General features: G+C 33.8%; 1 protein-coding gene across 6 annotated transcripts in view; it reads right to left on the bottom strand.

Moving 5' to 3' along the window:
- Rilpl (Rab interacting lysosomal protein like) overlaps positions 1 to 25,861 on the bottom strand; it is a 107,010-nt gene that overhangs the window by 70,934 nt on the left and 10,215 nt on the right. For 4 of the 6 annotated variants that reach the window (XM_069824061.1, XM_069824048.1, XM_069824055.1 and 1 more), the window contains exons 3-5: positions 23,704 to 23,831; positions 10,961 to 11,164; positions 6,622 to 6,696 (exon numbers count right to left, since the gene is read on the bottom strand). In XM_069824061.1, coding sequence (XP_069680162.1) covers positions 6,622 to 6,696; positions 10,961 to 11,164; positions 23,704 to 23,831 — 407 coding nt within the window. The remainder of the gene's footprint in view (positions 1 to 6,621; positions 6,697 to 10,960; positions 11,165 to 23,703; positions 23,832 to 25,861) is intronic. The other 2 variants (XM_069824067.1, XM_069824052.1) reach the window with 1 other exon arrangement.

The raw sequence follows: 25,861 nt of genomic DNA, 5'->3' as shown, positions 1-25,861 counted from the left end.
TCACAAAGATGGCCTGTAAAATTCTGAACACAATCTGAGAACGAATTATTTAACATCTGGCATTAACAGAAAGAAATTAAAATGTAACATTATACAAGATGAATATATCCTTTACATCAAACATACCAAATACATATTGGTATACGAAATACAGACAAATGTGGAATATTTAAGTAATTAGTTTGAATTTCTGGAAAATAACAACCAAGACAATACATTGGTATGATACGAGTATAAATTTCTGACAGGGTAATACAACAACAAAAACATCACTGCGCAGACACAAGTTTTTCTTCTTCTATTTCATGAGAAAGAAAGCAGGCAGCTACAATAAGATGATTCTGAGTTTGAAGGACACATAATGATCTGCCAAGCATGAGAGGACAGAAAAGTACATCAATTTAATATTGTTTCTTGGTTTAATAACACTTCATTCATGGTTCTTATTGCATAATGCTGATGGGATCAGATGATAACAATGAACATAAAGGACTACACAAAAAGCATTACATAATGTTCATTCACGATGTTAAAACAGGACTATGGAAATATGAAAGATTCAGCAGTAAAAGTATACATCACTGGGGTCAAACTTCTCATTTCAACATAATTTACAACAGAACCATTTTTAAATTCCAGGACAAAATAAACAAAATTTACTGGTACATCAAAATTCAATTAAGGTGAAAGTGATAAGGAAATTTCTCATTTGAACAAACTTTTCTAGCTAAAGAGACTACTGAGAGTTGGTGTGATAATGGTACAATACAAAATAGAGTAATAGTTGGCAGAAGAAACCAAAGTACCGGTACTCCAAGAGAACCTGACCCACAATTGTTTTGTTTTCTACACATCTCATAGGAAATGTAAGGACACAAGACAAGACAAGAAGCCATCAACTGTCTGACAAGAGCTATGAGTAGGTAGACGAAAGTACGCATACATTTTGTGATGTGTGCCATCACTGCTTCTGATGTGAGTTTTAAAATTTACAAGAGAAAGGTACAAGATGAATATGTGGTATATTAATGAAAACATATCAAGTTGTAGGATCTGAGCATTCATTCCAGCATTCGTAGATATAGAGACAATCAGACATTTTCCCAACAAAATTACTTTTTTACATTATGCTGTTATTAGATTTCGTGACTACACAACTTTTTCAACTTGTACTAGATCAGCAGGCCATCCAACCAACTACAGTAACACCCCATTTTAACATTCCCGTTTTTAAGGAATAATCTGTTAAGTCCTAGCAAATTACCACATGAATAGTGTAATTAATTCCCACTTTTAAGGAAACCAGGTTTATGAAAAATCCCACATTTAAGCAATACGTTTCAAGTGAATTTTGTGATAGTGAAGCCCGAAATATCTACTCGATGCTCAATAATCAATAATTCTGGCATAATCGATAGTGCATTTGAATATAAAGTAATGTAGCACCATATAATGGCATTATTCTTTATAGTTCTTCATGGTCTTGCTTTGTGTTGCTTTCACAGAGTGGTTGCTTTGTTTGCTTTGTTCTCACGAGTTATGTGGATCATGCTTCCAAGTTTTTTTGTTAGTTTATGCTTCGTTATAACAGCGACTAAATGAAAATAATTAACTATCAGACAAAAAGTGAAAATAATACAGAATGTCGAGGTTAATCCTCAAATAACACTATCACACACAGCAAAAAAAAAAGTATGGCTTGCCAACTACTTCATTATGGGGAATAACAAAAAAGAGAAAAGAAATTTTCAATGCCTAATTCTGAGTGTGGTTCAGGTTCAACCAAATGGAATAACATTCGTACCTCGCCATTTGAAGAGTCAGAAAATATCATAATGAAATTTACTGTAAATAATAATTGTAAGTATAATTAAATGATTATGTTTGATATATAACACACATTTGTACTAGTTATTTTAGCCTTTCCTTGCCATTTTATGTAAAATCCCTTTCAAGGAAAAAGAAAAAAAGTAATCCCACAGAGATTCGTTAAAAAGGGTTCTACTGTAACATTATGAACTACTATTCTCCCAAGTTCATTTTTTTAGTTTCTTTCTTTTTTTTCTCCAGGTATTTTTCACGTATTCTGAGCTTCGACCTCACACCTATCTTTCTTGTCTTCCAACAGAGAGTAGTATCATTAAACATGTTAGTGCAATACTTTCTAGAATGGCTATCCATTGCAGAAGATGATTAATATGTCGAAGCATGGTGAATGAGTGTTAAAGGAGAGGGGTAGAAATCAGGTCGTGGCCCTTCTGCAATTGTTACTATCCTGTTGTCTGCCTGGAAGGACTTAGGAAACTACGAAAAAGCCAGGTCAGGATAGCCGGCCCTTGGGATCAAATTTCAGACCTTCAATACATAACAGGCATGCTAAGTAGTTTTTTTTTCCTTCTTTGTCAATAATTTGTATTTTACACTGACGGTCTTATGAAATTCCACATACCATCTTTAAAAACATTTCTCACTTATGGGGTTTGCTAAAAAAGTTCTGTAAAGTCTGAAATAGCATGCCAACACAAAGTCTTAGTAATGCTAATACTGGCAAATGGTGATGCTTAGTGACATCCTTTTTTCTACTTAACCTCCTTTTTGTCGAGTCATCTTGTGTTTAATTATACAGATAACTGTTTCTTTATATGCATTCAGAGTGTGTTTTCCGATTTCAAGATGGCGGATTTTCATGGGTAATTCTGAATTTAGATAAAATATTTAGAGACTCGTGAAATGATGGAAACTGTTCACGGTGATCATGAGCCATGCTCGATACTATCAATGGTTTAAGCAACTGAAGGATGATCGACAGTCAACAGATAATAACCTGTGTTCAGGATGGCCCTCAGTGTCTTCTGATGACACTCATATTGCATAATTTCGTGAAATTGCAACATGTCAATAGGATCATGTCATGACTAGGCTGAGGTTTTTTACGCATGAAATTCCATAAATAGATAAAAATAGGCAACAAAATATTGAATGTAGGCAAACACAGAAAGCTTTAATTTCACGCATATCACAAAAACTTAATTGACAAGATATTATCACTGCAATAAACGGTTTAAGTAAATAAATTCAAATCTTAGCAAGAAGTTTTTTTAGTGGGTCATTTAACGATGCTGTATCAACTACTAGATGATTTAACGTCGATGGAATTGGTGATAGCGAGATGGTATTTGGTGAGATGAGGCTGAGTATTCACCACAGATTACCTGACATTTGCCTCACAGTTGGGGAAATCCAAGGAAAAAACCAAAGCAGGTAATCAGCCCAAGTGGGAATCAAACCCATGCCCTAGTGCAACTCTGGATCGACAGGCAAGCGCCTCAGCCGACTGAGTTATGCTGGTGGCCTACAAGAAGTTTACCGACATAAAATAACTGATTCAAACAAAGCTACACTTGTACACTTACAACATTGTAATCAAGGAAAACGTATTTCTGTATATTTTCCACTGTGAACTGATGTCTAGTGTCTGTAAATATGCAATTGACTGCACAATTTCGCTCTTGTTCCCCAAACCACTCATCTTTCCTCAGCTGCCATGCTAATGCACTATTTTCTTCGCGAAATAACGGCTATTAAGGAAGAGAAATAGAGATGGGCGAAATATTTCAAATTATGGTATTAAAATATATATAGAATAGATTTGCTAAAAATAAGGAAAAAGGGTAAGAAAAACATGAAAACAGCAATTTAGGCAGAAAGCAGGCATGCACAGGCAAAACTGGCACTTATCCTCAAAAGAGACAATTTTAAGCAGCCTGAAACTGATGTAAACTGACTCCAAATGACCTAAAAGGAATGTGACGATTATTTCTCATCACCCTGTTTTTCCTTATTATTGATTTTTTTTTTTCTTCATCCACCATCCCCTGCTTTCTTTGTTTCCCCTTTCTTTTCAATAGATGTCTCTCTCTTAATCTTGATTTTGTGTTTTTATATCTATGTGGAGAATGAGAAGATTGGCTGTTTCATTTTTGCTTGTTCATTGGTTTATTTCCTGTATTCTTATTGGTTACTATTTCAAAATTTTCTGTTGCCTGGTTGGCGGTTTTTGCTGACCATACTGTGGAGTGACATGCGGAAGTGACAGTCAGTCAGCCAGCCAGTACTCCTACAACCAGTCCATCTCGCAGATGGACTGGTTGTAGGAGTGCTCTCTTGGAAGCCATCGTCGTTGGGGACTGTTTAAGATAGCTGATTCTACTGATTTGCAGATGGCCTAACGGTTTGGCCAGGATGAGGTATTGTAAGATGTGGATTGTGATTTAAAGAGAGAGATATTTATTCTCGTTTGTCATTATTCTTTAATTTCATTATTTGATTTTTCAAGATTATTTCAGATCTAGTTTGTTGTATTGGTAATTTCATATAGTTATATCTCCACCCTCATCCGCTACTTTGATATATACTTATTTGGAAGTAATGTGGGACAGTCAGCATGTATGCGTGGACTGATTTCCTATTCATCGTGATTGTGTTTCATATGGGCTTACATTATTAATTTGTAAGCTTTCTGTTCTATCATCTCATGCCATGATTACCTTATTCACATTATTTATTAAAGCTTTTCTCTGTAATAGCGAATGACAGTGTATGAGTTTGCCTTTTCTCTTTCTTTGGGTCATTTGCTGTTTTTGCATCACTGCTAGTTACCTTCCTGACATATATCTGTTCTAGGAGCTTCACTCCAACTGTTATTAATTATCTAGTCGAATGGCTGTGATCTTTCGACATCTCTTTATTTATATATATTTATGAACGAAATTTAATGTTACTATTTTTAATGAAATTATTTATTGTTATCATCTTAGTTTATTGTAATAAAGTGTTGTTAAGGTAAATGTTTAATTTTCTTTTGGTATTGTTAAAGTCTGTGTGATGTATCTTGTCTCACTGTGAAAAGAGAGAGAAAGGAGATATGTCTTACTTCGTCTGTATTGTTATGGCGATGGGGGAGTGGAGCGGTGCCGTCCATCCATCCAGTGGCAGAAGGGACTACTTGATACATTCTGTAGCGCAAAATAACATAATATCTCTCTTCGTACTGTGTAGTTCCATCACTGAGCTTGTCTTTCAAGAAACTGTACAATAACAAGACTTTGAAAGGAATCCTGAAAATTTACAACCCTCCTATAATCTCCACCCTCATTTGAAGGGACTTGGTTTTATTGCTACTGAGACAAGATAAACTTTACCAGGTATAACTCTCTCCTTTCCAACGAGGCTATCATCATTAATCAGGGGTTTACAGCCAAATCTCGGTTAAAGATGACCCAATACTATTCAGGAATAAGTACTTAACATCTCCTCTTTTAAGGCTCATAGAAAAAAAAGGCAGATAATTTCATTGCATATATCAAAAACTTCTGGACTGCGATAACAGAGGTCAAAACTTCATAGAAGGAATTAGGACTGACGATAAAACATGGGTTTATGGATATGATGTGAAAACAAAAATGCAGTCCTCACAATGGGACTGGAAAAAATTATCTGACTAAATGAGATGCAGCAGATCAGGTCGAACGTGAAGTCATAAAATGACTTCATAAACTTACTTAATAATACAACAAAACAAAACATATAAAAAAAAAAAACAAAACAAAAAAAAAAAAACAAAATTCGAACTTAGGATCTACTGTATACCACTCTGTAATACGTCCACTGAACAAGTAGAAAGCTGCAACTGTTGTGTAGTCACACCAGTATTAAAAAATCTTTTTCTTTTTTTGCAAAACATCACCTATGCCCACAACCTAGACTAGACGGCAGTTCGGAAGCCGGTCGGCTGCTATATGCGCTGTAGCATTTCTGGTATGTGACGTTACAAGCTTGTACAGTAGAACCAATCGGACTCAGTCTGTAACAAGTACTTCTCAAGTTCGTTTGTTCACATGTGAGTGTTTCAATACATTGAATAAGTAAAACTAACATTTACTGTGTGTGTCTAAGAGAAATAAATGGAGGAAGAGACTGTAAAAAAACAAGTATTGCACAGGCAGGCGCGGAAAATAGTGTTTAAGGTGTATAATTATTTTAAAAACGTTGATGAGCAGAATGCTGCCTGCCATCTTGATGCTGGCTGCAACGTTGCCAACATGCAAGAAACGACTGCAGAAGCATGTGGTGTGGGATTGAGAACCTTGCAAAGAATATTGTTAGCGAAGGAAAGAGTTTTTGTTTGGTGTCATGCTTACAGTAATCAACCGCTAAGACCATTATTGTCTTTTGATAATTTAAATTCTCTCCTGCGTTATTTGTATTGCACGTGCTCGTGAAGTACGATGTGGCAATGTTGTACGCTGCCTTGCTCTCTCTATCTGTCTTTCTCGACGCAAATGCTAGTAGACTACCGCCTTCCGAATTGCCGTCAACTCTAGATGCAATGAAATTATTCTCTGAATGCTACATCTTGGTAGGGTTTCATTAAAATATCACGTCCCTAGGTCGCAACATCCTCTTGTTAGGATTCAATTTGACGAATCTTTCACACAGAAGCAAACATCCACTAACCTAAGCGAAATGTAGGTTGACAAGGTAATATCTATTCACCTCCACAAACTGCCAAGTTCATGCCAACGAATGTCACCCAACGCCAAATTTTATTTAAATTCTCACCTTCAATGGTTCCGACATAGCAGCCATGCAAACTTCTGATGTGGGAGCAACACTAGTGCCATTCAATGTAAGATCCTGAAATGTTGTATGATAGAGCTTTGAAAACAACTCGTTAAAGCCTTACTTTTACTAAGTAAGAAAAGTAACATGCACCTTCCACATAAATAATGGGAATTGAATTTTAAATACACGAACACTAATGAAACAATTTAAATTGGGTAATCTAAGAAAAAGTTGTGCTTATAACTCTACTAGAATGTAAGTTAGTAATATCAATCAATTAACAATATGAAAACAGTTATATCAGTGCAAGAGTCAAAGGAGTTAGAAACGAAAATTCCAAAACAAACATTGCTCTTGTATCATGAAAATCAAATAACAAGAGAAATCTGTAGAAATGTTATCAACATATATCACTAAGAAGCAACCATAACATTAACTGCTTACCACAAATATGAAATACATACACTGACAGATACAATCCACAAAAGAAGTGTTACTATGAACTCTGATTTTTAATTAGATTTTCTATAATTATTGGAAACTCAGTGGCAATCATTCACAATTCATGCAAAGCAAAGCTATTCCATTACAGGCCCCAAAAGGTCCTTAGAGTGGAGTGATGTTAAGGCTCCCACCTCATGAGACAATCGGCACTGAATAGCAGTAGCGATGTTAGTCCTATGTGCTGACTGTCTTTGTTCCCAAAGGAACACCTTGCTATTCATTTTTGTCAGGGGTTGATTGAATCTCACTGTGATCAGGCAGCCTGAATGATTAGATCAATGCAAAATATCCATGACTCCATTGGGAATCGAATCCGCAACCTTCTGGCTTGTAGTACAATGCCTTAACTGTGATGCTACTGCACATTCCTACACACTTCGAGGAATATTAATTATGAAATTTCAAAGTTCTGTATAATTATGTTGTTGAATAACTTTTAATACAAGTTACAAATACTGTACCAAGATAAATTAATAATGTTAGAATAATATAGTATAGACCCTACAAATTTTACACATTGACTACAGGAAAGTAAGACACATACTCAAATACAAATTTAGTTTGTCAGGTATTTGAAGAATTTCTATTTTGCATACACCATCAACATATGCATTACATTACTGAATTCACACATTTTTCAATACAAAACAATCTACCTTTCAATCAATGCATTTTAATTTAAAAATATTTTGTGAAACATACTAGAATATTGTGAAAATGTCAAAAGCTGAAAGAAAGAAAAAAATAATAATAATAAATATTACAAAATCTAATTACCTTACAAGAGGAAAATGCGACAGTTTAATGATGCATAATATCAAGAGTAGACACCAATACGCATACATTATAGGCAGAGATAGTCAGATAAAAAAATTTCAAAATTGTGCTGTTATTAGAGATCTGACTTGCAGATTGCATGCCAATAAGCAGACCTAGCCAAATTGGTAACACCCAAACTAGTATGCAAGAGATCTTAGGTTCGAATCTCTATTCTTACATATTTTTTACTATTCAGTAATTTTTTATCTAATTGCAATAAAGAAAGATATGAAAGTTTTGAGGACATGTAAGAACTAAAAGACCCTAATATTAATGGTATAATTTTTCTTTACTAATTGCGAATACTTGACTGTTCGTCATTCATCAATATGAAGCCGTAGTGTAGACCAATTTACCAACAGAATCGTTGCTCAGGGTAAGCTATTGGAGGCTGGTCTACACTACACCCACTATGGGATGAGATGATGAAGATTTGCTGGGATGCCACTGGGGAACTGGAGCTTCCAAAGAAAACTCCTGTATTACCTGGACCACGAGCTTGCCCAACAAAGTTATAAATTAGTAGTATGGCAGGATTATATGCTCCCAGAAGGTTCCTTGTAAACTTTCGAATTTTGTAAATACAATTACTGTCACATATTAAAGAGTGCAAATACAACCAGTCTACCTACACAAAAAATATTACAGATTTTTAGGATGCTAATTTGGAATAGAATAATGCGTGATATTAATCTTAAGAAATATGCAAAAAAATTTTAGAGCATCGCTGGCCACATCTTTACCACATTCCTTAACATCTGAAGCATTCACACTGAATTATTAACCAGCAGCATATTTTTATTATCAGATTTAGTACTGTAGCCATTCATTACTTGGAATTTAGATTTAAAAGTTACAATTAAAAAGATTGTATGCTATTACATTATTCTATAAAATTACTGCTTGGGAAGTATACATTTTCTAAAACTATATTAATTTTGAACATCACTGTATAATGAACCAGTAATATAAAACCTGTTAAGAATATTAATGTCTTGCTTCATATTTAACATTAGCTAACAATGTTGAATCTGTCTTTTAAGCAAATAAATGGCAACTATGTTTAAAATTCAAGATAACTTGAACCTCAGTTTTTGTGAGCTCTGAAGCACATTTATTCCTTTCATCCCTCCACTTCTTTAACATTATCAAAAATATCCAATCTACAAACATACCTGAGCTCGGGAAGTACATTACCATGTTTGGAACTTCAATTAAATTAACTTTTGTATTTATATTTTCACTATGGTGAGTACTTCCTGTTTTATTTAAATCTTAGGGTCTACTTAAATTTTAAAAATTCCTCATAAAAACTGTATACTGTATAGCTTTAAATCTGAACAAAAATCTATAAATTTATTTCAATGCATCCATAATCATTTCAAAGTTTGAAAATTCAGAATATTTTAAATTCAGTGTACTTACTTACGGCTTTTAAGTAACCCGGGGGTTCATTGCCACCTCACATAAGCCCGTCATTGGTCCCTATCCCGTGCAAGATTAATCCAGTCTCTATCACTACATCCCACCTCCCTCAAATCCATTTTAATACTATCCTCCCATCTACGTCTTGGCCTCCCCAAAGGTCTTTTCCCTCCGGTCTCCCAACTAACACTCTATGTGCTTTTCTAGATTCACCCATATGTGCTACATCCCCTGCCCATCTCAAACATCTGGATTTAATGTTCCTAATTACATCAGGTGAAGAATACAATGCGTGCAGTTCTGCATTGTGTAACTTTCTCCATTCTCCTTAACTTCATCCCTCTTAGCCCCAAATACAAGTGTACCAGTGAACTTAAGAAATGTTGTCATTGTAGTCATATATAGCACTAGAGATTTAAAAAATGACCATATTTGATTAGTCCATAAACACAGGATTCTGAATGTCCCATATGGGACTCTTGACAACCCTATTTTATACAGTTATTTTATTTTATTTCAAATAACTAATGACCACAGCTTTAACTAAAGTGTTTTGAGTCTACCTTCGTAGTCTACAGCTTATCATGATTTCTTACAATATCAAGTTGCCAGGTAACAATTTCTCTCCATTAGGAAATTATGTCCATTTCAAGAAAAAACTTCTGACATTCGCAGATAACACTAAAGTAGAGCCTTACATATACGCGAATTTCTCATCTAGGAAACTTAACTAAATTACCAACCAGCAAAAGTTTTCCTTTCTGGCAGAAGAAAACATTTTCTTGCTATCAAATTCCTAACAAATAAGAAGTTATACCTCATAATAACATCCTGTTAGGCAAGTCAACAGCAATAGTTAGGTAGTTGATTCCTTCAGTCGTGGAATTTCCTGCATAATAATAATTCATCTGATTTGTTATTTGCAGTGAACATATTTTACAGAAAGAGAGCAGAAAACTGTATAATTTTCATTAAATTTAATTTTATAATAGACATTCATAAAGTTTTGTATGATACACAAAAAATAGGTAAATTTAAAGTGATTATAAAAATGTTTTATGTCATATATTTAAGTTAAAAGTATATTATGTCAATCTATCATAATTCAAAATAGTGTGCTCTTTGTACAATGGTTTTAACACCTGCGTTTTGTAAATTAGTGACCCAGTTTATTGCACCTCCAGATTTAAACTCTCAATTTTATTCAGAAATGAAAATATGATAATTTTATTACTCCAGGGAGGTTTTCTTGGTGTACTCTCATTTCATGTCATTACTCATATTCGATTATTCTATCCTTTATTATTCATACAAGTAACATATAAACAAGTCATACTGCTACAATCATGTGATGATAGATCAACATCAATCAAATATATTACCTAGTACTGTATATGTGAATAAAATTCCTGGATGTGGTACTAAGATCTCGAAATAAGTTGCACACTTTTCAGAACAATTACCGGTATTAATAAAAATTATGATGAAAGTTCATAACAGAGACAGTAATGTAACACAATTTTGTAAATATTATTCACATTTAGGCATAAGAAGAAGTCGAATTAATAAATAATCAAATGGTACATACGTGCGATTTTGCGAGATCCTCATTCTCCTTTTGTGCTAGTCCAAGTCTCTGTCTCAGGCCCACCAGCTCCCTCTGCTGATCTTGCAGCTGAGCCAAGAAGTCAGCTCGCTCATCTATTAGTCCCCGTACTTGAGCCTGACTTCCGCGATGTTTCCTTCGAAGCTCCTTCCCAATCATAGTTAGTCTCTCCACCTGTGTCGTAAGCTGGGAAGAAAATGTTTATTAAATGTCACTTCAATTATCAATCACTTTGAAATGAATATCAAATGGCAAAATACTATTAATGGAAAAAAAAATAAAATTAGTATCATGAAAATATGAGATAATACATACTTTCGTTTTATACATTTTCGTATGTCATTCATTAGATCATTACAATGATGTTAATTTAGTTCTTTATCATGTTACCAAATGACATCATTGTATGCAGTTTATTCTCCTGAGCTATTATTCAAAAGACATACTGTACATAAATTAATATATTGTGCACTCGAACAAAACCACCTCATACAAGAAAATAAACTTTCCTTTCCTACACTGTACAATAAATTAGAAGACATTTTTATAAATGAAAGCTGATGAGAATAAATGAATAAGATGTATAAACAATTGAATACTCTTTCAAATTTAAGTACCATAATATAGGGAATAATGATGAAGGGGGAAAGACACTGGCCATCCTACCCCATTATGTCCTAGCTTAGTTGCCTCATGAGTGGTGCCTCGTTGGTATCACTTGTAAGGTTGAGACATGTCTTCGGACAGTTAACTAAATAACAATATAGGGATACAATTTTAAATTTCAAAGGAGGGGGAATGGGGTTAGGCTAGGTGAGGGGATGAAACCTAAAATGAAATTAACACTGATTTTAAATATCTGCCCAATATCTAAATCGACTCGTTTTTTTAATTACATTAAATTGAAATAAATAGTTATTTAGACTGGGAAGTTTTAAAATGAAAGCCCTGCATATATAATATATTACACTGTTATGAATATTGCACATAAAGGTAAAATATTAAGAGCCTTTTCAACAAAGTGATGGTATAAATAAAGATGCTAATCGTTTTAGAAATAATATCTTCGGGCAATTTAAAGTTCTTGTAGTACAAACAAATAAGGTCCTTTTAGTTTTTTTCCTAACAGAATAGCGTTAATTTTACAAAGTAATTCGTCTGTAACCCCAAAATTCTTGCAACCCCCAGTTTGTCATTGGAGGCATAGTTTTGAAAATAATTTTATACAGAAAGCTAAAGCTTTTCTTTTTATTTATGTTACGTTTATGTTAATACTATAAAGTACTTCGTATAGACATTTTAAGTCCAAAATTTGTACCTGCAGAATACACACAAACATACAGAGTTTTTAGAAAGCACTGTTCGAAATGGATATGCATTTTCAGCATTCCTGGTACCGAAAAAGTTAATTTTACCATTTTGTTTGCTTTTCTGATTGTGTAGAACAATTTGCTCTGAACTGTTGGGTGGGTTATATTCATATTCATTGTTTACAAGTCTTTTCAAGTATGAATGAAGTATCATTTTTACAGAAAAATGTATATGAAATAAAGGCCATAAAATGTTGAATTGCTCAAAACTGCTTCTAACTACAGAGTAGTTTCTTGTTCAATTTTTTTTTCTTGCATAAAATAAAGTGGCACATGGGTGGTATATTCTTCCATGTCGATCATGTCATATATGCCCAAGAGTATAGGGAAGACCAGGTAACTTGATACCCTAAGGGTGAAACCTAACCATTTTTCCCCCATTACTACATATGCTAGTGGATTATGGTGATTTTCTAGTTTGAAGGTTGAATTTTCTTTTGCCAACTTCGTTTCGAATTTCGGTACTGACAAATACTACAACTGGTAGTGTTTTTGTAACTGTTATGTTGGTGTTGCTGTCGTACTCTATTTAAGCGGCGTCAGTACTGGCGTATTGAAAATGTAATAGCACTAGGTTTCTGAGTCGGTTACTGGAAGATAGTGAAATTCGACCTTATTAATAATTAATTAATATTAGTATTAATATTAATACATAATAGTTATTTTATGTGTTGCGTTGCGGTTATAAATTCAAGAATAGTCAGATTAGTACGAATAAATATAATATACTTGGGCGTGATAATGCACGTGGGTAATCGATAGAAACATTATTTCACATTTTAATTAATTTCTTTCGTGTTTAGATTTTTATTACAGTGTAAAAAAAAATGAAATAGTGTGGCAGTGACTCCTCCAAGGAAGAAAATGTGTGGCATTCAGAGTACACTTCAGAAATCTGTAGTTCACATGTATAATGAGTTGAAGAAAGAAGATGATGAAGAAGGAATTATGCTAACGGAGACAGCAATTACAACCAGAATAGCAAAATTATTAGGAGTAAGTATTCTTAAGCATACATTTCAAAGTGGTATTTAGTTTTAGGAGTTTGTACTAATAATTTCATGATTGTGGTCAAACAAAACAAATTTTTAGGTTAGGCCTAGATGTTTAATCAAGTCAGTGATTTTCATATTGCCAAACTAAATACATTTAAGATACTGTAATACTGCAGTAGGTGACAGCTTAAATACATTTACAAATTAGACGAACAAATAATCAAACAGCACGAAAGTAAATTTCCAGTTTTCTCTTTTGGTATTAAATTAACCGTTCAGATCACAATTTACATGCCACATCGGCCGAAGAAAATACAAGTCATATTGTAATTATTAACTTGATATTCCAGCAAATATTACATGAATGTTGGCCTGTTATGGTGCTTAAAAATAATTCAGTTTTATATAATAACTATATAACATACTCTATAAAGCATAGGAACGTTGACTCTGGCTGAATAATTTATTCAGGAGTGGTCTAAGTAATATTAAATATGGTGTTTCTTCAGAAAAGCTACCCCATCCAAAGTACTTGTTAAGATATAACACTCGAGAGGACGAGGACGCACTATACTGGGAAACTAACCATTTCTCTTCATCCTGGACCTCTCGCATGTTATATTGGTAATTAGTAACAAGTTTGAGGGAGGGACTACTACAGTGCATTAGAATATACGGTTTTCCTGTGTTTAAAATTTTAGTGTCTCTTAGAGTTTCAATGTGAATTGCTTTTCTCTCTCTGTTTTTTTAAATGGTTAGTCATGGAATAAACCAGGTGACGTTTCCAGTGACATGAATGGTGTTATTCATAGACCAACAAATGAGGGTGGAAGATTAGATGCCGGAACGAAAGGTGGATTTATACTCGGTAAGTTATATTGATTTATATTTTACATAAATTTAGCAAGAGTAATTTTTTAAATCAGGGTACGAAAATATAAAAATTGGTGACTAAATAAAAACGTGGGAAAGCCTTTCACCAAAGAGGATCTCATGTCATATTATGTTCTGTTATGTGCTGTAATTGCAATAAAAGAATACATTTGTTTTATTTTCTTTATTTAAATGCTGTGAATTCATGTGACGTAATTATATGCCCAGGTATAATTTTTATTGCAGGTGCTGATTTAATGTTTTCATGCAATTGAAAGAAAAGTCAGGACTACCATAGTGCTATGAATGGCCCTGTAGTTGAGAAGTGGGTGCAAACACAGTTGTTAACCTGAGAACATTAGGGCAATGCGTTATTGTCATGGATAGTGCTGCATATCATAGCAGACTTGTGGAAAATCAGCCAACAACAAAATGGAGGAAAGAACAGCTACTGATGATTGCAACTGAATATAATAGATTTGTTGTACTAAATGATAAGAGTTCATGGTGTGACGCCGCCGCCGCCGCCGCCGCCGCCGCCGCCGCCGCCGCCGCCACCGCCACCGCCACCGCCACCGCCACCGCCACCGCCACCGCCACCGCCACCGCCACCGCCACCGCCACCGCCACCGCCACCGCCACCGCCACCGCCACCGCCACCGCCACCGCCACCACCACCACCACCACCACCACCACCACCACCACCACCACCACCACCACCACTACTACTGTTTCTCTTATTTCTCATGATTAGGCATACTTATAGATGCTACTTTTTTCTTTCAGGTGAAATTGAATCTACATAACAATCCTACGACAACAGAGCCTTGCCAATTACTGTCCTGAAGCGGCCTTGTCTTATGTGTTGTGTCTATATACAATTCTTTCAGCTTTTTTCCCCCTTAATGTAATGAAGTTGTTGGTTGATTGATGTCCAGTGTTCAGCAGTTAATGTCATTTGTTATCTTGCACTCCAATATTTAACCGGATGATGGAAAGTTGTGTAAAGTTGGACAGTCAAGACAATGATCCATATCTTCATTGAGATTTCAGAAATGGCACATGGGAGATTCTGAAATATCAGTTCTTTGTAAATATTTGAGACAATCATGGCCTGTGATAATATGACTACTGCCACTGTAGATTTTCATAGAAGTTCAGTTATTAAATTAGGTGTATTATTTTTACTATGTATTGTACTATATTTTTGTTTTGCTTAATTGATGAATTATATATGCTGTAAATTGAATAGTAGACTGTAGGCCTATAGCTTAACTGATGATTTGTATGTGCTGTTAATTAAATAGTAGGCTGTATACCACAAGTGATGAATTGTTTATGCTTGTAATTTGAAGTAATTTGCATGATATGTATTATCAATTTCTGTATATTTCAGCTGATTGAATTGTTTATACTTTTAAATTGAATTAACTTGCTTGCTATGTATTATATTTTATAGCTTAACTGATGAATAATTGTTTAGGTTTGTCAATTTAATAATCTGAGTGCCATGTACTTCATATTTTTAGTAGAGCCACCAATGTAGCTTAGTCGGTAGACTCGTTGGCCTGCAAATTCAGAGCTGCACTCGAGGGTAGGTTGGATCCCCCATTTGGTCTGATTAGTTAGTTTCTTCTGAGGATTTTCCTCCATCGTAGAGCGAATGCCGGATGGCCTATTGCAATTTTTTCATTTGCTTTAGAATCTTTCCCATTTTTGTTACCACATTGTCATGTTCTGATCTTGTTATTCTTTTAACAGTGTGGTAAGATGCAGGTATAGATAACCTTACAGTAATTTTGCTACCTTTCAGCTACCTTATTATCTCCCACTCCATGAAGTTCAGGGATCCACTGAAGTACCAGTCGTCGATGTAATTCGACCATTTTGCTTAAAATTTTAAACCACTATAAATTATTGAGATTTCTTGCTGTTACGTCCAATACTGTAGCAAGAATATCTGATTTTGAATCTGATAGTATGACAGCCTTCTCAGATTTATGAAGTTGATACTGGAGATTTTGTAAGCTTAAAAGTGTATCTCAATTTTCACTATCAAAATTAGTCAGTGTTTGAAGTTAGTTAGTTAGTGGCGTTTAAAAAGGGCGCGTCAGCTACTATGGTTATTTGCGCCCTTATCTAAAATCTTTCACTAAACACAAACACAATACAATAACCAGAACGTTTAAAAGAACTAAAACGCATTGTCACGGTTAAAATGGGGCAAACAAGTGTTTGAATATAATTCCCTGTAAAAGGGAATATACTGGTATTGTACTACAACACCACTACATCTATAGCTTGGTAAACAGGATCCATCTATAAAAAATACTGTATGTAGTCACTCACTGACCAGATCATTTATCGTTTCTAATGATTTTTAAAATGTCTGGAGAAGTATCACATTTCTTAACATCATCTGTTAAAGTTAACTTATATACTATTCATTTTCAAATAACTTGGGATTGTGTTTTATTAGTAAAGTTTCCCTTAATTGAGCTAGTTTGAGTTCTCCAAGTAGAGTCAAAAAGTCTGTTGGGATTTTGGCTCAGTTTATTAATATTTGTGGACTGTGATTTTTTGTTCTAGACAACCATATTATCTGCAAATGATGAGATTATCATAAGATCTATCTCTTTAGTTAGACCATCGACATTAATATTGGAAAATGTATTCCTGAAAACAACAATGTGGGAAGCCCAGATGAATCTGTCTCTATTTATATATTTGTGACAATGAATCAAATAATCAAGTCACTGACCCAGTGTAACACTTTATCATGGACCCCGTAAGTTTGCAATTTCTTAAGTGATTTATATCTACAGAGTCATATGATCCTTGTAAATAAATTAAAATTGCTAAGGTGTTTTGTTTTCTGTTTAAAATATCTTCAATATCTTGACTAAAATTTAAAATCTCTCCATTTGTTGAATGTAATTTTCTAAAGTCAACTCAATAAGATGGAAGTTAGTTACTAGATTCCAGGAACCAATTCAATCTATGAAATCATCTCTTCCATAATTTTGGCTATCATACTGGTAAATGGTATCTGTCGATAACTCGAAAAGATATTAGTTGAATAATTGCTTTTCAAAATTGATGTTATGATAGATTTTCTCCAGAGAGATATTGTATTTTACATGAGATTACAAGATAAAAGTAGTGAGTTTGCTTGTTTGCCAACATGTTTAAGAAAATCAGCATGTGTATTGTCTGGACTTGGAGATGTTTTGGATCATATGTTATTAAATTAATAGTAATATTCAGTTCTTGATTAAATATTGTTATATAAAGTAGATTGTAAATTTAATATTTCTTTCAGTTTTTCCTTTATAGTCTGACGTACACAGATAAAACTAACAACCACACCACCAACTAATCTAATAGAAATTAAAATATAATTAAATGTAGATAAAGTAATTAAAATTATAAATACACGTAATACACCATAACCCCCTAATTTCAACAATATACTATTTTATTCCCTTTTACAGCTTGTAGATAATTATTAATTATAGTTATTACTTATTAGCGTAATATTTATTGAACTTATTGGCTATTTCACTTCGTTTGAAAGAAGTTATTGTGTACAAAAAGCATTTTTGGATGATCGTTTCATGCTGTATGTTGTGTATAAATCTATGATTTCTGGCCATCTGTTCTGTGTAATCCATCTTTTGTATAGAATTAATAAAATACTCTTTTGGTAGTAATTATTTTATTAATTGAGTACTTAATTTTCACCAGCTCACATTTCTTGAATCATTTGTTTTTTCTTATTTAAATTTAGGACACAAGAGCCAAAAAGAGGCTTCACAGTTATGTATCATACATTTTTTCAATGACAGACGTCGAGTTGCAGAAATAATAAGTGTAAGTGTAACATTACTAAGCAATTTACAAACAAATGAAATCTTTAAAAAGGTATCTAGAAGTGAAATTACTTATGGCTTTTAAGGATCAAAATTATTTTTGTAAGTTAATTTATTATTATTTCAGTTTTAGCCTATTTGTATTATCCATTTCCTTACTAATTTCAAAAGAAAATCAGAAGTTCATTCGAATTCCAACCAAAAGTCAATTGGTTATTAATTTATCTACCTTTAGGAAGTACAGTATATGTACGCTGGAATCTTTGAAGTGAAGTGACAATAATTTAATTGGTCTTGGAACAGATTTGATTCTTGAATATTATATACTATACTTTGTTGTATATTTACGTCTAGTAACCTATTAATGCTAATACTAATAATGTAAAGGAATAAAAGAATAGAACATAGCAATACACTTCTCATGTGATTCATTTCCTCCATTTCTCATATAGTTCACCTACGAAAATATATTACAAATTATTGAAACTATTCAGAATAACCTTCCAACATAAAGGTAAAGTACGGTGAGTAAAGAAGTCATTCAGTACATAGGATCGTGATTTTACTACATGTGGTGATATCTGGCAACAGTTGGCAACACTGACAAGACGGAAATATTTGCTGTTTGGGAACTGAACTTACGTGATCCTCACTATACACACAAGCATATAGGGTTTTTAGAAAGCACTGTTGTAAATTTCTGATGGGGTATAACAAGTATGCATGCAAGAAAAAAAACACGCACACGAATGCAAGCATGCACACAAGCATATACAGTTTGTACGTAATTATGCACAGGTCGTTGTAAAATTACATTTAATTAAATATAAATTAAATCTGAATTATGCATAATTGATTTGACATAATTCGCTTTTGTAAGTAGTGACATTTAATATCGAGTTTGAATTATATTTTGTTCGCTTTGATACGTAACAGAATTTCATTTTAGCTTCACATAATTTGCTGTATAACTTTGAATGCATTTTAATCATTTCTTATAATCCTAAAGGTCAGCTGTAGGATATGAGAAACATATAAGATGTGTGACAGTGAAATTTTAAATTTAAATTGTTTTATTTAACAATGTTCGCAACTACCGAGGTTATATCAGCATCGCCGGTGTGCCAGAATTTTGTCCCGCAGGAGTTCTTTTACATGCCAGTAAATATACTCACATGAGCCTATCGCATTTAAGCACACTTCAATGCCATCGACCTGGGCCAGGATCGAACCCGCAATCTCGGGCACAAAAGGCCAGCACTCTACCGACTGTGTGACAGTGAAAATCCCTTACTCTTTACATTGGTGATCTGAGGGTTACTGGTGCAGAAAAAAACAGCAAACTCAAACAGTCCAAGCAAATACAGAGCTGACATGGACTGTCTTTACATGCTAGCTTATTTTCTTTCTCATGGCACATGTTCCAAACATTTTAAAACAATTGCAGATCACTGAGTATCTGTCAGCAATCATGTATAACAGCAAAAAAAAAAGACTACTTGTTAGAAGGCAACAATTTATAAACGAAGTTGAGGCAAATTTCAACAAAACAGAAACTTAAATTGCAAGTGATTCTTAATAAACATGTCTAATATAAAAATTAATAATGAATATATGTTAACGCCTGAATTCATGATTGAAGAAAAATTTCGTATTAAATATATATAGTGTATTTGTATTACTTACTTACTTACTTACTTACTTACTTACTGGCTTTTAAGGAACCCGGAGGTTCATTGCCGCCCTCACATAAGCCTGCCATTGGTCCCTATCCTGAGCAAGATTAATCCAGTCTCTACCATCATATCCCACCTCCCTCAAATCCATTTTAATATTATCTTCCCATCTACGTCTCGGCCTCCCCAAAGGTCTTTTGCCCTCCGGCCTCCCAACTAACATTCTATGTGCATTTCTGGATTCGCCCATACGTGCTACATGTCCTGCCCATCTCAAACGTCTGGATTTAATGTTCCTAATTATGTCAGGTGAAGTATACAATGCGTGCAGCTCTGTGTTGTGTAACTTTCTCCATTCTCCTGTAACTTCATCCTTCTTAGCCTCAAATATTTTCCTAAGAACCTTATTCTCAAACACCCTTAATCTATGTTCCTCTCTCAAAGTGAGAGTCCAAGTTTCACACCCATACAGAACAACCGGTAATATAACTGTTTTATAAATTCTAACTTTCAGATTTTTTGACAGAAGACTAAATGACAAAAGCTTCTCAACCGAATAATAACACGCATTTCCCATATTTATTCTGCATTTAATTTCCTCCCGAGTGTCATTTATGTTTGTTACTGTTGCTCCAAGATATTTGAATTTTTCCACCTCTTCGAAGGATAAATCTCCAATTTTTATAGTTCCATTTCGTACTATATTCTGGTCACGAGACACAATCATATACTTAGTCTTTTCGGGATTTACTTCCAACCCAATCGCTTTACTTGCTTCAACTAGAATTTCCGCGTTTCCCCTAATCATTTGTGGATTTTCTCCTAACAAATTCACGTCATCCGCATAGACATGAAGCTGATGTAACCCGTTCAATTCCAAACCCTCTGTGTTATCCTGAACTTTCCTAATGGCATATTCTACAGCGAAGTTAAAAAGTAAAGGTGATAGTGCAACTCCCTGCTTTAGCCTGCAGTGAATTGGAAAAGCATGAGATAGAAACTGGCCTATACGGACTCTGCTGTAAGTTTCACTAAGACACATTTTAATTAATCGAACTAGTTTCTTGGGAATACCAAATTCAATAAGAATATTATATAAAACTTCTCTCTTAGCCGAGTCATACGCCTTTTTGAAATCTATGAATAACTGATGTACTGTACCCTTATACTCCCATTTTTTCTCCAATATCTGTCGAATACAAAAAATCTGATCAATAGTCGATCTATTACGCCTAAAACCACACTGATGATCCCCAATAATTTCATCTACATATGGAGTTAATCTTCTCAAAAGGATATTCGACAAAATTTTGTACGATGCCAACAAACGTGATATTCCTCGAAAGTTACTACAGTTAGTCTTGTCACCCTTCTTAAAAATAGGTATGATTATGGACTCCTTTCATTGTTGTGGTACAATTTCCTTTTCCCAAATTGCAAGTACAAGTTTATAAATTTCGCTAGATAATGCCCTTCCACTCTCTTGTATTAATTCTGCTGGAATTTGATCAATACCTGGAGACTTGTACTTTTTCAGATTTTCTATCGCAATTTCGACTTCAGAAAGTATATTTGTATTAAAGATCAAAATTCTAGTGACGTTCTACTGATTAAAAGATATGTGGACAAGTTAAAAGAATCTTTAAGTACTCCAAGCTCTCAATGTTCTATTAAACTGATTCCTAGTGATTCGAAAATTATATTACTGGTATATTCAAAACTTATTTATACATATTTCAGGGTTGTGCGTAATTTTATGTCATTATCCTTCAGTTACATACAATCCAGGTATCACTGTCCTCACAATAACAGGCACACACATACGTACTCTCACACAAACATCTGATGGTCACACACGCATGTGCTCAGATACATAGCTACTCTAAACTTAGTAAGAAATTGTTCGTTTTGTTACAGAGTAGATTAAATCTAAACATATTTTCTGAATAGGGAAACTTCCATCAAGGAATGTTCATATTGTAAAGAAACATTTTCATTTATCAACAAATGGTATGCTTGTTTGAACAGTCTCTCGTGATTTTTCCATAACACACATAATTTTTAGATAAAATAGAGTAATATGCAGAAGCATTTTTAATGAATTTATTGACATTATACATGATTTCAAACAGTACTTAAAGAAATAAAAATAAAAATCTAGTAGAAATTGCAGCACTCTTTCTACTGCTAGAAAGATTTGAAATGATTTTCCCAAGAACCTGAATTAATAGATGAGAAAATGTTTAAATTCAAGTAGCTATGACAAAAGATATTTTAAAGTGGTTCATGTGAATTACATTACATATGTTTCAAATGCTGTCGTCATTAAGAAGATATAAAACTGTTTACACTGAATAATGACCCTGCCAGCCAAGATCAAGGTTTACTTGCAACATCTCCCTCCTACCTCTCTACTTTTTTTATATGACATTTTCTCGTTTTGCAAGTGTAGGTGACTTTACCTCATCCAGTCTGAGCAGACATAGTATAATTACTACTATGTTTACATGTATTACTTGTGAAAGTAGGCAAGTCTGCAAATAAGACACTGATATATATATATATATATATATATATATATATATATATATATATATGTATATATATATGTATATATAATACACACAATCATGCACGCATGCACACACAGAAATTAACAGATACAGCAGTACTCTTAATGCTCCTCAGAGTTTTGGGGGGAAAAAAAATCAAATTCTAATATACAAATATAACATTTCAATTTACTATAAATACCAACGAAAATCTAGCAATTATGAAAGATAATGCATTAATAATCAATCACTTTCAGCACAAATCAAGACAAATGATATAGCAACATAAAAGAGATGTATTAAAAACAACATAATATTAACTGAATTATTGAAGAAATTTACTTTATGTATGTCCTATGAATAGGTAAAGTATCATTTAATAAAAAAGCTAGAATTAAACATGAAATTATAAAAAAGGTTATCAGTTTTAATTGAACTCCAAATAATATGCATGACTGTATAATTATTACATCATGCACAACAATTTCTACTCTAATATATGAAAATAAAAATTTAACATTTTACAGATTTCACAGGAGTGACGAATTAATAAACAAAGAAATATGATGAGATTATAAACATGGGACTTCAGGAAGAAATTTAGTTTGATTGTCAGTAGGGATTTGGCGATATATCCCTTTTCAATAAGGACTAAGCATTTGTCTTGTGTTGTCTTTTACAATGACTTTCGTCATGCTGGTCAAAAAACGAGTGTGCCACCAACCAATGGCAGTGGTAAAAAATACATTCATCCTATAATTTATCGCCAACTTAAACCACTTACATCACTCTTCATTGGTCTAAGTAGATGGCAGACTTATTTACAGACGCTATTTTTATTATGTACAATCCTATATACACAGTAAGTATAAAACCTTTTGAATTACTGCATAAAATGCTAATTTTTAAAAAACAAATCAAGGTAATGTGATTCATTATCACCATCAAAATGATTATAAATTTGATCTTATCTGCTCTAGCTTCATTTGGTCCATCATTTTGTAGGATGGGCTCCATTTCTTCAGTCATCGGACTTGTATTTACATGCCAGATTTGGAAATCTAATATTTTTTCATTTTGTATCAACAGCTAATCCATCTCTGTTTATAATTTTCTGCAACCTATCATTTAAGTAACATTCGACTCATTTCTCAAATCATTACAAAATATATTATTTATGGAGCAGTCTTTGAGAGTTTAAAAATTACGTTACTTCTGTTGTCATTGACCTTTCTCCTCACATACAAGCACCTACGCATGCATGCCCATAAACACAGTCAATATTGACGATTACATCATTAACAAAAGTCAACATATTACTGCACTCAAATCAACCAACAACGTCAAGGATATGATTTCATGTATGATGTTCGATCATTTTACTTACATTGTCTGCTTCTGCAGACTTTGCAGACAATTCTCTGTCTCGTGCACGCATTTGATCTCGCTGCTGATCAATTAAATTCCTTAACCTTTGTAACACAGCAACATCGACTTCAGGACTAGTGGATTGAGCTAAAATAAAAACAAAAGAATGCTTCAGTTACATTACTTACAAGCTTACCTGCATAATGTTTATACAATATTATCTACTTTCATCTCTTCTATTATAAAAACAGAATATCTGGTCACTAATTCGACTAGTAAACATGAAATTGCTATTGCTAACAGAGAACCAATTAAGCAGGCAGATAAATTAAATGTTTAGGCACTGCAGTTACAAAGGAAGGAATTGGGTCTGCAGATATTAAAATTAGAATTGAACAAGCAAGAAAAATTTTGGGAGCCTTGAATTCAATATGGTGAGACAAAAATATATCCAGAAAGACTAAGATTCATATAGGAAAAGCATTGGTTGAGATAGTCCTTTGTTATAACTGTGAAGTATGGACTCCGAATGTTGAATATAGGCTAGAAGGAAACTTTTAGCAGTGGAAATGGATTATTTACGAAGGAGTGCAGGAATATCTAGGATGCTAAGAATCAGGAATGAAGAAATAAGAAGACGGATGCAGGCAGAAGAGACAGTTCTAGAAAGGATTGAAAAAGAAAAACACTATGATGGTTTGGACATCTAAGGAGGATGGATCGACAATGCTGGCCTAAATGGATATTTGAATGGTCACCAAATGGAAGAGGAGTGAGGGGTAGGCCAAAAAAACATGGTACTGCAACACCAGAGAGGTCATCAGTGCTATAGGACTTTGATGCTTCGGATCGAAGAAGGTGGCAATTAGGAGTGGGAAGGCGGCACTAGTTGCATAATCCCGGACACTACTAGTGCTGTCTCTCTACTGGTATGACCAGTTACACTTTTCATGACAAGTGTCACTCGTTACGTTCAAAAGCAATATGCTTTTTCGAGGCATTCCATCTGTAGGAAGAACAGAATTACACTCTTATGTCGGAAATACTAAGGGCTTTCCAAGCAAGAAGAGACCACTTCACTTCACTTCACATCTACTCCTACAAACAACAATCTAACGAAGTTAGATATGCAGACCTCAGTGGCAAATGAATAACACCATCACAGCTAGTCCATTTACTAGGGAAAGTTTCCTTTAGATATTGTATCACTAAATGGGTAGAATGTAAAGGAACTACATACAATGACAGTACATGCCAAACCTCGTAACAAAGTAATCATAGAGTTTACTTTACAAAAATTCTATACAGATGTAGCCTATAAAGTTATTTTCTATCATAACAGATCCAATCAACTGGTTACTGACGATTCCACATTACAAATTCACAGAAAAATGAAGCTAAAAACTTGATTCCACACAGGCACATCATATCAATTTCCAATCAAGTGCTAATATTGTAGGGTGACCAGATGTCCTGTTTTCGCAGGTTGCTTTTTTTTAATCTCTTATCCTGTGACCCGCGTGAAAGCTTGAAATCCCTATAAACATTCTGCTTTTTAAGTTTATCCTGCTTAAAGTCCTGCGAGATAAAATTTGAAGCAAAAGTTCTAGATTTTCTATTCTTTCAGGGAAAATAAGTATGGAGAAAAACAACAGGAAATACTTCGCAGTAGTGAATAATACATGGACAGAAACTTTAAAACCAACGTTGGTCGCAAAGTGTAATCTGAATTATAGCTATGTTGAATTCTATGACTTCCTTGTTGGATAGCTACAGTTGTTGGAAGCAATAACCTACATTCAAATCAGAAATAGGCTATGTAGTTGCTCAGTAAGTGCTGAAGAATAATCATGCTATAGCAGCTACAATGTATGTGTATATTTTTCTAAATCACGTTAGAAAATAGTTAATAGTTACCATAATATCAATTTAGATCTCCTCATAAGTAAATTAATTATTTTTTTAATATTCATACCGTACATTATTTCCTTTGTTGCAGTTGTACATGACAGCTACTAGTCTACATAATTAGTAAATTCGTATTGTATTAAAACTGGTTACAACTTTGGTATGAAGTCAATATATACAGGGTGATTCACGAGGAGTTACCACCAGAGTTGCGCTAACTTGAAGTTGTTTATAAAATGCCATTATTCTTGAGTTTTAAGGGTAAAAGA

Source organism: Periplaneta americana, chromosome 1, assembly GCF_040183065.1.
Source record: "Periplaneta americana isolate PAMFEO1 chromosome 1, P.americana_PAMFEO1_priV1, whole genome shotgun sequence".
NCBI classification, from domain to species: domain Eukaryota; kingdom Metazoa; phylum Arthropoda; class Insecta; order Blattodea; family Blattidae; genus Periplaneta; species Periplaneta americana.
This window is presented reverse-complemented; position numbering and strand designations above follow the sequence as displayed.